This window comes from Mustela putorius, unplaced genomic scaffold (assembly GCF_011764305.1).
Source record: "Mustela putorius furo isolate JIRA1106 unplaced genomic scaffold, ASM1176430v1.1 tig00000228_pilon_pilon_pilon, whole genome shotgun sequence".
Taxonomy (NCBI): Eukaryota; Metazoa; Chordata; class Mammalia; order Carnivora; family Mustelidae; genus Mustela; species Mustela putorius.
The window spans coordinates 12,681,609-12,696,861 of NW_025421322.1; the positions used below are offsets into that span (position 1 = coordinate 12,681,609).

General features: G+C 36.9%; 1 protein-coding gene across 1 annotated transcript in view; it reads right to left on the reverse strand.

Annotated features, from left to right (window-relative positions):
- Window positions 1-2,642: 2,642 nt before the first annotated feature.
- NUDCD1 (NudC domain containing 1) overlaps window positions 2,643-15,253 on the reverse strand; it is a 79,298-nt gene continuing 66,687 nt past the window's right edge. Inside the window, exons 9-10 of the mRNA XM_004771307.3 lie at window positions 5,579-5,738; window positions 2,643-3,273 (exon numbers count right to left, since the gene is read on the reverse strand). Of these exons, the coding sequence (XP_004771364.1) occupies window positions 2,981-3,273; window positions 5,579-5,738 (453 nt within the window). The 3' untranslated portion in view covers window positions 2,643-2,980. The remainder of the gene's footprint in view (window positions 3,274-5,578; window positions 5,739-15,253) is intronic.

Genomic DNA, 15,253 nt, shown 5'->3' on the forward strand with positions numbered 1-15,253 from the left:
TACAAATCCTTTATCAGATAAGTGACTTGCAGAAGTTTCTTCCAGTCTGTGACTTGTCTTTTATTCTAAGACTCTCTAACCAAGAACATAATTTCCTGAAGTTCAGTTCATCAATTTTCTCTTCAATGGATCTTGCTTTTTGGTGTGCTAAGCCAGAAATCTTTGTCTAGCCCCAGCTTACAAAGATTTTCTTTTATGTTACCTTCTAGAAGTTTCAAAGTTTTACATTTTAGATCTAGGATCCATTTTAATTTTGGTATAAGGCTATTACCAATGGCTACTATAAAAAATTATCACAAAATTGGTGACTTAAAACGATAGAAATATATTCTCCCATAGTTCTGAGGTCGGATATTAAAAATCAGTGTGTCACGAAGACCATATTCCTTCTGCGTGTTCTGGAGGAGAATCTGTTATTTGCCTCTTCTAGCTTCTGGTGGCTGCCAGAATACTTAGCTTGTGGACATCATTCTAATTTCTTCGTCCATCTTGACATAATCTCTTCTCTGCCTCTTTCTTACAAAGACACTATAACTGAATTTTGGGTCCACCTAGATTAATTCAGGATAATTTCTTCATGTAAGATACTTATTCATTTTTTTATTTGGTAACATTTATGGGTTTCAGGGATTAGTACCTGATATCTTTGGGTGACCATTATTCAGTCTAATACAAAGATAAAATGGATATCCAATTGTTTCAACATCATTTTTTGGGAAGAAGTTATCCTTTCTCCACTGAATGGCCTTCGTACTTTTGTGAAAATTCAATTGACCATATATGTCCATACATCTACATCTATATCTGGAGTCTCCATTTTATCAATCACTTTTTTTTTTCTGTCTTGATGTCAATACCACACTGTCCATTGTCTTGATGACTACAGCTTAGTAGCCTTTTTTTTTTTTTTTTTTTTTTTTTTAATATATAGCTTAATAGCCTGAAAATCTCTTGGTGTAAGACCTTTTATTCTTTTTGGTATTCTAGGTCTTTTGTAATATCATACTTTACTAAGAAAGAAAAAAGTATGTTAAGATTGATTGATTTGCATCAAATTTATAGATAAACCTGGGAATACATCTTGCCACTTAACTGTTCTGATTTATGAACACAGTGTTATTGTAAATGCTATTATTCTTACATCAGTTTCTGATTGCTGGTTGTTAGTATACAGAAATAGTTGAATTCTGTATATTGATGTTGTTTGCTGCAACTCAGACAACTAACAGTTCTAGTACTTTGTTTTAATTTTAAGTAAGTTCCAAAGAATTTTCAACACAAATGATCATTTTTCGTGTGGATAAAGACAGATTTACTTCTTTTTAAATCTGGATGCCTTTTGTTTTTCTTGCCTGACAGTAGAACCTGGCAGCTCAGGGGTGTCTCCTGTGTGTTGAATGCACCCTGCTGTTGTGGCTGGGCTTCATTTACCTTCAGTCCGGTCATCTGCATTGGTTCTCTTTGCCTTTTGTGGCAGGGTTTGGTCCCTGTGTTGGCAGTACAGTCTGGAACTGTGTTGGGCTTTAGTTGGATCAGAACAGGTGTTTGCCAGAGCTGCAGTAGCATAACTGCAGGGCACTTCCCTGTTTTGTCCAAGAAGTTTTCATTGTTGGGTGAGACCTCCAGTCAGACCAGATATCTGCCCCTGCCCCAATACTGGGACTTCAGTTAGGACTGGTGTGTGTGGTGGTTATGTCCCCCACTTCCTGGGCAGGAGTCACTTTGGGGTGGCGCATCAGGGCTGCTTGCACACTGCCATGTTTGTGGCACCTCTTTGGATGGATTCCTACCGAGGGTGTGTTGGAAGGAAGTCCACAGAATACAGGGATTGGGTGTGCAGTGTTAGCAAGGTCAGTGCTGGTTTGCTGTGAGAGTTGGGGGAAGATCTGTGTAGTTACACAGGGCTGGGGCACACTGTTAGCAAGCTAGGTCGAGAGTGTTCAAGCTGGGCTGGTTCCTGCTGGTGTTTATGTATCTAGGCTGGGCGCAGGCGAGAGAAATGGCACCCACCAGTTCCTTTGTTCTGCCATGTAGAAAGAACAGAGATGGCCCAATCAGTGAATCATGGATTTTTAACTGTCCTTGTTTTATTTTTTTTTTATTTTTTTTTATTTTTTATTTTTTTATTTTTTTTTTTTTAAAGATTTTATTTATTTATTTGACAGAGAGAGATTACAAGTAGGCAGAGAGGCAGGCAGAGAGAGAGGAGGAAGCAGGCTCCCTGCTGAGCAGAGAGCCCGATGTGGGACTCGATCCCAGGACCCCGAGATCATGACCTGAGCCGAAGGCAGCGGCTTAACCCACTGAGCCACCCAGGCGCCCAACTGTCCTTGTTTTAAATCACTGAGTTCTGAGACAGTCTGTTGTATAGCAATGCATAAGAGCTACACTTTGTGGAATCTTATCATCTCTCTCTGTGTTTGTGGAAGAACAAATGGATAAAAATTCAATAATTTGAAAACAAGAAATCTTAGTCTTCAGCAAACTGTACCCATACTGAACCCGCTGTACATTGGTTGTATTCCTCCTCAACTTCAGCTGTTTAGTCCACTTAAATAAGTATTTACAAGAATCAGCAGTTTAACTATTCTCCAAAAATTCTATAGGCACAGAATGAGGAAACTGTATCAATGAACAAGGAGTACATGATAAATATTTTTATTTTTAAACACTGACTTGTACATCTTTCATATAAAAGATGAAATTCCACAGCCTGTTTTTTAAAAAAATTATATATACTAATACTTTCTTTACTTTTTTAATAGAAGCCAATTTCCTTTAAATTTGCAGTTTTCCCCCCATAACTTCTATAGAATCATAATCTCTTGAATATATTTCCAATATCCTTTAAAAAATAAAAAATTCATACAAGATAATTTTATTTAACATAGTAAAACTTAACAGGTTATAGTATAACTGCCAACCTTCTGGCTATCACTGAATACCTTTCCACTACAGAGAAGCCAACATGTTGGGGTAATCAATTCTCTGTATTTACTTTTATTAAAAAGAGGTTTTTGGTAGTGAGAACAAATAATCTCTCATTTGTTGCTTGAAAGCCTAAAATAGGATCGTTGGTTTCTAGGCTTGCTACCTGCTGCTTAGCAACCTGTCCTACTTGCCTGCCTTCCTTTCTGTTGTACAGTACAGTGGACATGGGAGTGGGCTGGCGGTAGATGAATACTCGGCGAAGGCACTCGCAGAGGGCTGCATAAGAGTAATTGGGAGCACAGGCAAAAAATTTTTTGTCTCTCTTTGATGCTTGGACGTAGCCTGACAAGAAATAAGAGACAAACAAATAAAAACCCTATGTATTAAAAAAAAGAAAAAGGTGATTAAGCATTTAATATTTCATAGTTTTTACTACATTAAAATGCCTCAATAAAATATACACCATAAATACTCAACAGTGGTTGAATTCTGAACCATTAATGATTAGCCATAATCAGTTTCTCCCAACTGCTGCAAAAATAGCTTTAATTCCTAAGGAACAAAATAGGTAAGGTTTTACCTCTTTAAGAAAAATAAAACAGTTCCTTAATTACTTCCATGAATAATTAAAACACTAAAAATCTATAATCAATAGAATTGAAAACATGTCAAACTGTCTTTAAATGCCAATTTAATAATCTGTTAAGCATCAGACTCTTGATTTCAGCTCAGGTCATAATCTCAAGGTTGTGGGGCTGGGCCGAGCAACTGGCTACTCACTGGGTGTGAAGCCTGCTTGAGTCTGTCTGCCCCTCCCCCTGCTTGTGCTCCCTTGTACTCTCTCCCTCAAATCTTTAAAAAAAAATAATTAGGCTCATCAATCACAGATGTAGCATTATACAGAATTCTTTTTTATGAGAAAAAAATGAGAAAAAATTCTAGAATACCTCTGTAATTTCTGGAGTGTGTCCATAATATAGGCCCCAAGCCTGAAAATGCTAATATGACAGTGCATTCTCTTATTATTTCTGTAATGTTAGTGGTTTTTTTATGCACCAGTACCAACAGTGTAATAGGATTTTGTTGTACTTCGGCTTCCAGAAGTAGAATCTGGAGATAACTACAGCTGGAATGAAAATTCAAGTATCTAATTTTAAAAACTCAATTAGGGCATCCCTTGAAACCACACTTTGAAAAAAATCTTGTCTTTTAAGAAAATCTTTACAGGTTAAAGGGCACTTATGTTCTAAAATATAAATTAGGATTTTCAGATTGGAACAGTTACTAAATATTGTAACATGTGAAATAAAAAATGGGACACTAATGTAAATTGAGATCTCACCAAATAATGAACAAAGGAACAACTGAGCACAGGAAGATGACTACTGTTTTTTTAAGATTTTGTTTATTTGGGAGAGAACGTGTGTGCGTACAAATACGGGGGAGGGAGGAGGAAAAGGGAGAGAATCTCAAGCAGATGCTACACTGAGACCCACATTGAGCTCGATCCCATGACCCTAAGATCCTGACTTGAGCTGAAATCAAGAACTGGACACTTAACCAGCTGGCCACCCAGATACCTTTCAATACCGGTTTTTAATATTAAGCAGGGTTTGAGGGGGAAAAAGTGAAGGGGATGTTGATACCTATTTGAGTGTTTTAGAATTAGCTCTCCAGGCTAACCCCGAGATAATTAAATGTATCTAATATCTCAAGACTACGTATCTAATGTAATGATTAAACTTCTATTTAAGCACAGTAGAACTCATCTATGATAACAGATTTAGGGATACAAATGAAGAATCTGAGCATATAAAAATTATATAATACCCCTTCACTGAAAAAAGATTCAGAATTGTGAACTGTGGTACAGAGGCTAGACATTTAAATTTTTCAACAAAACTCTGTATTCTGTATCACAAAAATCCATTTGGAGTCTGAATTAACCATTAAGTAGCCTGTATTATTAAATATAAAGGAAAATGGACTAATCTCTATAATTAAGGTTATATTCAGAATGTATAATTTTACTTCCTATTGCCAGTTTAAAATCACTCAGTAAAGCAATAACTGTGTTTTATTTATATAAACTTCTACCACATAATATTATTTAGACATTAAATCAATTATTGCATAAGTCTACAATTATGTTGATTAAATTTTTGAGACAGTTTTAAAATCATTTTCCCTTTTATCTTACAGAATGAATTTGGTTTCTGCTTAACACCATTTCTCTAAATGTGTTCATTACAATGGCTCTCTTTTGCACAGAAGTTCCATGAAAGATGTCTCCTCATGTGCATTATCTTAGAGCAATTTTATCATGTTTTTGAAGATTACACAGAGGAAACCTAAGTACAAGTTCCGTGCAGGATATTATGAAACCCACTATTCATGTTCTAATTCAGAATAGTTTACTTGGAATAAACAAATGACTGATTAGAATGATTCAAGTGGTTAGATAACCACTTTGATTTCTAGTCCGAGTTGACCTTCTGTACAAGCATAAAAACAGATTAATTCTACTATTCTGTCCCAAAAGTATTAACGTTTAAAATTAAACTCAAATTTAAAAAAAATGAACTTAAAAAAAAAGACCATAATTTTTGACAGAATGGAAAATACTTGCAAAGAGCTAGCTTTATACCTAAAGCATTGAAAGTTGCAATGTGTTCCCACATATCCTCTTGTTTGCTGGAATGTGGTTGCCAGAGTAGGGCATCAACATCATGGCGCAAACAGAAGCAGGGCATTTCTTTAGGATCCACTATGACAGAGAAAAGGTACTGGTTGCTTCCAAGATTCACCTAAAACAAAGTGACAAAGAATAATTAACAAAGTAATCGTGATGATGCCAATAACTGACATACAGTGCTATGTCAGCAACTTTTCTAAACTTTCTATATGCATTATCTGATTACCTCTTCAGAAATGCACCTGGGAGAAATGTGCTAGTGTCATGTCTTTTTTTTTTTTTTTCTAAGATTTTATTTATTTGACAGACAAAGATCACAAGTAGGCAGAGAGGCAGGCAGAGAGAAAGGGGGGATGAAGCAGGCTCCCTGCTGAGCAGAGAGCCCTATGTGGGACTTGACTTGATCCCAGGACCCTGGGATCATGACCTGAGCCAAAGGCAGTGGCTTAACCGACTGAGCCACCCAGATGCCCCTCATGTCTGTTTTAAAGTTGAGGAAAGTGGTACACAGAGCCTTTAAGTTACTTGCCTAAAGTTAGCTGAGATTTGAACCCAGAATCTTTTTTTTTTTTTTTTAAGATTTTATCCATTTATTTGACAGAAAGAGAGAGCACAAGCAGGGGCAGCAGCAGGAGAGAGAAGCAGGCTGTCTGCTTGGCAGGAAGCCCAGCGCAGATCTGGATTCCAGGACACTGGGATCATGATCTGGGCTAAGAGCAGACACTTAATGGACTGAGCCACCCAGGTGTCCCTGGAATCTATGTTCGTAACCACTATACTATAATGCCTCTCAACTGTTAGTAACCTAGTTTATTTAAAACATGATATAAAAGACTGATTTATAGGCAGAATATTTTTTAAACCTTAAATTTTAAATGCAGTATCAATTTTTTAAACCACAGAATACAAATATGAAGTTTACAAATGGCTAACTTGTAATAATTACCAAGAACAATGATAGCTACTAGGATTTATGAACATGTGCTTATATACCAACCATGTTATAAATATTAATCTCAACCTATAAGGCTATTATTATCTTCATTTAATAGATAAAAGAACATACTTGGAAACTTTGAGAACTTGTTTTAGGCTACAAAGAAAAATCACAATGCTGGGATTCAAGCTCAAATCTGTCTGTGTGCAAAATTATTTATTTTGAAGTACTATTTAATTATAATATCAATGTCGAGAATGTTTATTATGTATATTTTTATTGCAAGATAAACGACTATAGCAATTTATTTTAACATAAAACCAACAGGCTGAGACTCCCACTTGGATTCTACCTACAAGACTCCTTCTTTTAATGAAAATAGGTTGAAATAATATTCTTTACAGAAATGTTATTATCAGAGTTTAAAATGCCTAAATACCAACAAAATCAGACTGAATGTAGAGAACACAAATTATGCACAGTACGTGGTAAATACTGAATTGCTCTCATGAGTTTCAGGGCAGACCGGAGAATAAAACATTGGGTTAAAATGAGAGGTAGAGCCCTGACCTGTATTCAATAGGGAAGACCGTGAAGTGACTCTCCAGCAAGAGGACTTGTTGGTACAGCTGTGCCTGCACAGGCTCCTGGCCACAGGAGATCCTGTGACAGAGCAACCCAATTTCTGTTGCCCAGCAATGCCTGGGGATAGCAGTTTTGTTTGTTACCTACAGAAGGAGAGGCCGGCAGACTGTGTTCACAGATTATACCGGCGTATATGTAGAGATACTTACAAGGATGTTTATGCAGCTTTGTTTATGTAACAGTGAAAAACACTTAAAACTGGTACATTATTCTTAAAAAAAAAAGGGGGGGGGGTTGGCCTTATTCTGATTTAGATGTTCCTACTCTTCCACTCTCACTTTATATGTATCTCCATTACAGTAGAGTCAAAATACTATTAATTACAAAAACCACAATTTCACACGGTTTGCTTCTGCTCCTGTTAATCACTGGCTAAATGGGGTTTACTTTCAAAACCACCGACTGCACGGCCTTTAATAGTAAGCTTGACAGATCCAACACCGCTTCAGCCCTCTTCCCTGCGTGTCCCTCTAATATTCTCATTTATTTATTTGCCAAGGGCTTTCAGAGAAAAAAAAAAACAGTTGAAATACAAATATGGGTTGAAAAATATTTTCATAAAGATTCATTTAATTTTATGAACCAAGTGCCTTAAGAATGTAATTGGTATTAACAATGAAAATAATGTACCTTGGATCCTGGTATACTCAGACCCTGGCATGAACAGACAACACTGCGAGAGAACACACGGCCCTGAACCACCAAGTAAAAGGCTAACCACTGAGGGAGATCAGTCATGAAATAAGAAGATGGGGGTGTAGGTCTCTTGCCACGTGCCCATTATTCACTTACATGTTCCTTTTCTTCCGCTCCCACTTACTTTATGTGTGGCTCCATTACAGTGAAGTCAAAGTACTACTAATTAGAGAAACAGAAATCTCACATGGTTTGCTTCTGCCATATCTTTCACACAGCATTCTGCCTGGACTCTTCTTAGCCTTTCTTGCCTGATGGATTCCTTCTCACCCTCCAAGATTCCATTCAACCATCAGTTGCTCTGGGAACTTCCCCTATTCCCATGTTTATATGAGCCGCTTGAACTCTTGAGAACCTCCAGCATCAAGTATATCATCCCAAATGAATTATCATATTTATGTGAGATTCTTAATATGCATGGATACCATCCACTGACCAAAGAGCCTTTGTAAATACGATTTACTTAAGGATCCTGAACTAGAGAGCTAATCCTGTCCTCCCTGGATGGACCCAATGTATTAATAAGGGCTTTTTATTTTTTGAAAGATTTTCTTCATTTCTCAGAGAGAGCACGCCCACGTAGCAGGGGTGGCAGGCAGAGGGGGAGGGAGAAGCAGACTCCCTGCTGAGCAGGGAGCCCTAAGTGGGACTTGATCCCAGGACCCTGGGCTCATGACCTGAGCTGAAGGCAGACTCTTAACCAACTGAGCCACAGGGGCATCCTGAACAAGGGTTCTTGTAAGAGGAAGGAAACACAGATACAGAAGGTGACAGACCACAAAAGCAGAGTGATAGCAGAGAAAACCTACAAGATCCTACGCAGTTGGAGAGCTGCACCCACCTGCCCAGGGATGCAGGCAGCCTACAGAAGCAAGCAAGGGAAAAGAAGAGCAAGGAAAGGGATTCTTCCCTTATAGCCTAGAGAAGAAATGCAGTCCCAAAGCTTCATTTTAGGACCTCTAACCTCTAGAACTTAAGATAATTAATTTGTGTTGTTCAAGCCATTAAATTTGTGCTGATGTGTTACAGCAGCCAACAGGAAACAAACAGACCACCTATCACACAAGACAATTTGGAGAACCACAAGTTTGTCTTCCCGTTTCCATGTTCTAGAGAAATACTTTTAATTAAATGAATATTTTATGAAAGAAATCATTATTTTAAAAACATTTTCAACAAAGCTAATCTGTCATTCGAGTTGGGAAAATTTAATTCTATCTACAGTTAGAATAATTGAAGATTTTGTAAAGCAAAAATTATTATGATTAAGTTCTCAAATACCCACTGGAAGATGATCAGGGTCAGCAGCTTCCACACTCAACCAAGTACATAGCATACTGTGTGTCAAGAGACTTCCTCTATGTCCCCAGGTTTTTTCCAATGTTTAAAGAAAAATGTCCGAACTGGTTTGAATGGCATTTTTGAAAGCTTCTCGAAACCTGACCCCAACATACCTTTCCAGTATTGGCTCCTATCACTCTCCTCATAACCTAGCATTTAGCAAAACTAGATCATAACTTATAAAACTGCTTCCCCTATGTTCCACTCCTTTGTCACCATGCCTTTTCTGCTCACTGCATATCCTGACTATTATATGCAGGCATACCTCAGAGATGTTGCAGCTTTGACTCCAGGCCACCACAATAAAATGAATTATCACAATAAAGCCAAATGAATTTTTTGGTTTCCCGGTGCATATAAAAGTTACGATTATACCATACTGTAGTCTGTTAAGTGTACAACAGCAGGTCTAAAAACAATGTACATACCTTAATTTAAAAATACTTAGCTGTTAAAAAATGCTAGTCAGTACATGAGCTTTTGGTGAGTTGTAATCTTTTTTTTTTCTTTTTTTTGGTAAGGTTTTATTTTTTTGATGGAGAGAGAGAGAGCACAAACAGGTGGAGTGGGAGGCAGAGGGAGAGAAGCAGGCTCCCCGCTGGGCAGAGAGCCCAGTGTGAGGCTTGATCACAGACCCTGAGATTATTACCTGAACTAAAGGCAGATGCAAACCGACTGAGCCACGCTGACGCCCTGAGCTGTAATCTTTTTGATGGCAGAAGGTCTTGCCTTGATGTTGATGGCTGCTGACTCATCAGGGTGGTTATTGCTGAGGCTAGGGGTGGCTGTGGCAATTTCTTAAAATAAGACAACCTGGAATTATCTGCATTGACTGATTCTTCCTTTCATGAACAACTTTTCTGTAGTATGTGATGCCGTCTGAAAACATTTTACCCATAGCAGAATTTCTTTGAAAATTGAGAGTCAAGGGTCATCTGGGTGGCTCAGTTGGTTAAGCGGCTGCCTTTGGCTCAGGTCATAATCCCAGGGCCCTGGGATCGAGCCCCACATCAGACTCCCTGCTCAGCAGAGAGCCTGCTTCTTTCCCTCCCTCTGCCTGCTGCTCTACTTACTTTGCTCTCTCTCTGTCAAATAAATAAATAAAATCTTTAAAAAAAAGAAAAAAAATTGAGTCAACTCATGTGATATTCTAAATCCTTTGTTGTCTATTTCAATAATCTTCATAGCATCTTCACTAGGAGTAGGTTCCACCAAAAGAAACCACTTTCTTTGCTCTTAAGAAGCAAATGTTCACCAGTACAAGTTTTATCATGAGGTTGCAGCAACTCAGTCACATCTTCAGACTTTCCTTCTAACTCTAGTTCTCTGGCTATTTCCATATCTGCTTTTACTTCCTTCCCTGAAGTCTTGAACCCCTCAAACCCCTCAAAATCATCAACAACTTCCGAACTCTTATCAAAATTGGTATTTTGACCTCTTTCCAAGAATCAAGAATGTTCTTACTGGCACCTTAAATGGAAACTTTTTCCAGGTTTTCAACTGATTTTGCCCAGATCCATCAGAGGAATCACAATCTATAGCCTTATAAAGTGTGTTTCTTAAATAAGATTTCAAAGTCAAAGTTACTCCTTGGTCCATGGACTGCAGAATGGATGTTGTGTTAGCAGGCAGGAAAACAACATTAATCACACTGTAACATCTCCATCAGAGCTCTTGGATGACCACATGCATTGTCAATGAACCATAAAATTTTGAACTTTTTGCTGAACAGCAGGTCTTAATAGAGGGCTTAAAATGTAAAGTAAACCATGTTATTAAAAAAAAAAAGCACTGTCAACCAGCTTTTTTCCATTTGTATAGCAAAGGCAGGCAGATTTAGCATAATTTTTAAGGGCTCTAGGATTTTCAGAATGGTAAATGAGCACTGGCTTCAACTTAAAAACCCCAGCTGAATTCACTGCTAGTAAGACAGTCAAGCCTGTTCTTTGCAGCTTTGAAGCCAGGCACTGACTTCTCCTTTCCAGCTATGAAAGTCCTAGGTGGCATCTTCCAATATAAAGCTGATTTGTCTACACTGAAAATCTGTTGTTGAGTGTAGCCACCACCATTAACGATCTTAGCTAGATCTTCTGGATAACTTGCTGTGCTGCTTCACCTTGCACTTTCAGGTAATGGAGATGGTTTCCTTCCTTAAACCTCATGAACCAAACTCTGCTACCTTCAAACTTTTCTTCTACAGCTCTTACCCTCTCCCCGCCTTCACAGAATTGAAGAGAGGTGGGGTCTTGCTCTGGGTGGATCTTTGGCATCAGGGAGTGTTGTGGCTGGTTTCATCTTCTATCCAGACCACTAAAACTTTCTCCATCTCAGCTGAGGCTGTGTGTGTTATCACTGGTGCGTTCACTGGAGTAGCACTTTTAATCTCCTTCAAGAACTTTTCCTTTGCATTCACAAGGTGGCTAACCATCTGGGGCAAGAGGCCTAGCTTTTGATTTTAAAATGAGAGACATGCAATCTTTCCTTTCACTTTAATGCTTAGAAGCCATTGTAGGGTTAGTAATTGGCTTAATTTCAATATTGTTGTGTCTTAGGGACTAGGGAGGGTTGGAGAGGGAAATGTCCGGGTTGGTCAAGCAGTCAGAATTCATACAGCATTTACAGATTAAGTTTGTCATCTTATACAAGCGAGGTTTGTGGCACCCCAAAACAGTTAACAAAGTTAACATTAAAGATCACTGACCATAGATGACCATAACAAATACATTTTTTCAAAACTTTTTGAAAAATTATTTTAAGAATTACCAAAATGTGACAAGGAGACAGAGTGAACAAATGCTGTTGGAAAATGGCATCACTAGACTCGCTGAGCACAGAGTTGCCAGAAACCTTGAATTGTGAAACAAAACAAAACCAAGAAAAACGACAAACAAAAAACACTGCATCTGTGAAGCACAATAAAACGAGGTCTGCCTGTACTTTATGCTGTATTCAAATAGTACCTTGTCTTCTGAGGCAACAGTAATTTATACTTCTCCTATAGAACTTATCTCATTTTCTTTACATACTCTTTGCGGATGAGAACTATGATTCTAGGTAGGGTACTTAGTCCCTATTTTATAATAGTACTTATTTCACAGTTGTTATAATGGATACAATTTACTTCAAACACCTACATACTGTTTGGCATGGAGAAAAAACTTAGTAAATGCAAATATTCTTTATTACCATTCTAGGAATCTTCTATATATTCTTCCTTAAATATTATTGGCATTCCAAAGTAAACAAAAGAGATGAACAATATCATGGGGAAAGCATAGCAACTTAGCAGTGATCTTCATGGAATCATACAGCACTAAACAATTTAATGCCTAAGAAATGTATGAATGACTATTAAAAAGAAAACCCTTACTGTGAATCAGCATATTTAATTTAGACAAATTTCTAAACCCTTGCACCATTTCAAAACTAAGAAACACAAAATTCATTATCTTCTTGTCATTTTACTGTCAAATAAATTCTATTTTATCTATTTTATTATAAAAACAAAATCTATTTTATCATACCTGTATGCCCATCACTTTTAATTTTATACCCTCCTATAATATACATGTTTCAGTAGTTTGCAGTTCTGCTCAGAAGAAGTGAACAAATTATTCTTGAAATAAGATTTGGATGCTTGAAATATACTCTCAAAACCAAGTTTCTGGAAGTTTAAAAAAAATAAAATTAACTAGTCTGATGGTACTAACTTTAAATAATTACTGTGAGACAGAAAAAAAAAATTTAATGAGGTAAACAAATTTAGAATTCTTTTTTTTTTTAAGATTTTATTTATTTATTGACAAGTAGGCAGAGAGGCAGGCAGAGAAAGAGAGAGGAGGAAGCAGGCTCCCCGCCGAGCAGAGAGCCTGATGTGGGGCTCAATCCCAGCACCCTGGGATCAATACCCGAGCCGAAGGCAGAGGCTTTAACCCACTGAGCCACTCAGGCGCCCCAATAATTTAGAATTCTATGTGTAGTAAGAGATTGTGTAATATTCATCTTATTTAATAAATTCCAGCCTTCCTTGTCTTCATTTTAAATCAAATATTCCACACAGCTAAATAAACAAGATTATGTCACTAACAAACAAGCAAAAATTATGCCCCTGAGAGATGTTTGATCCTTCCTGGGTTGGTCAGTGGCCATGATAGGAAAACAGGCTTATAATTCCATTCAAAGTTGCAAAATAAGACTGGATAAAGGAATTGCATATAAACACTGATTTTAAGGTAACACCTAAAAAATGTTGGATTTCATTCTTTTCATAACAGTACTGGAATCTTGTGGTAATTATTTACACTTTTTACTACTTCTTCTTGCCTCACTTTACTAGCATGGATTTCCAGCCTGATGCTCAGTAGAAGTAATGAGGACACACCCTTGTCTGTTACCAGTCTTAGGGGGAGGCATTTGGTCTTTTACCATAAAGCACAATGTTAACTCTAGGTTTCTCAGGGAGGCAGTTACCTTCAATTCCTAGTTTACCAAGCATTTTTTAAAAAATCATACATGGCATACATGTGGCTAAAATATTTTCCTTTAGTCTAATGATAATGCTGAATTTCACTGATTGATATTTGAATGCTGAATCAGCCTTGAATTCCCAAGATAAACCATACTTGGTCACGATGTACTATCTTTTTACTTATTGCTGGATTTCATTTACTAATATTTTACTGAGAATCTCTGCGTTTTATTCATGACAATATTGGTTTCTCTTTTTTCATACTTTTTTGGGTCATATCTTTGGCTATTAGAGTACTGGGCCTTCTAAAATAAGTTGAGAGGTATTCCTTTTATTTCCTGGGATAATCTATAGATGGATGATACTGTTTCTTCTTTTGGTAAAATACCAGTGAAGCAATCTAGGTCTGGAGATTTCTTTGTTAGAAGGTTTTCAACAAGAAATTCAACCTTCTTAACAGATATTAGGACTACTAAAGCCATCAGTCCCTTCTTGAGTGAACTGTGGTAATTCTTGTCTTTTAAGGAATTTGTTTCACTTAAATTGTCCAATATATGAAAACAGAGTTGTTTGTAATACTCCATTGTTACATCTTAGTGTCTTTGTACCTTTATGCACATTTTTCTTCCTGATATTGGTAACTTGTTTCTTCTTTTTCCTTGGTTATTCTGGCTAGAGACTTGCCAAGTTTGATCTTTTCAAAGGATGAGCTCTTGGTTTCATTATTTTCAGTTCCACTGATTTCTGCTCTGACTTTTATTAAGTTTCTTTTCTTCCATTTGCTTTAAATTTGGTTTGCTCTTCTTTTCCTAGATTAAAGTACAAGCTTAAACTATTAAACTGATACACTTTTCCTTTTCTAATATAATCTGTAATACTATAAAAATTCCCTCTAAGCATTGCTTTAGCAGCATCCTACTGGTATACTGTCCTTCATTTTCATTCAATACAGTAGTTCCTAACTTCCTTTGTGAGGTCCACTATAGCTCACGGGTTACTTAGAAATGTGTTATTTCATTTCCAAATTATTTGTGTATTTTCCAGATTTTTCTGTTTTACTAATAATTAATTTGTTATGGTCAGAGAACATTCTGGTTAGGATTCTCATTTTTAAAATTTGTTGAGGATTATTTTGTGGGCCAGAATATGGTCTATTTGGTGAATGTTCCATATCTCTTCTGGGATTCCAATCAGATATAAATGTTCCTAAATGCTCAGTTTTTGTTTTATTAATCCCTATCCCACTCCACTTTGGTTTAGGTTCTACTAATTTTTAATAACCTATTTTCAAGGTCCATAATTCTTTTTCCACAGATCTATTGACTATACTGATGAATTTGTTGAAGGCATTCTTGTTGTTCTTGTTGTTTTTTCTAGAATACTCATTTTATTCTTTTGTAGTTTCTCTCTCCTATAATTCTGCATTTATGTATGTATGTATGTAACTAACCTTTCCACTAAACTCTTTAACATCACACAGTTACTTTAAGTTCCTTGTCTGGTAGTTCCAAAATACAGATCATTTGAGTCTGATTACCTG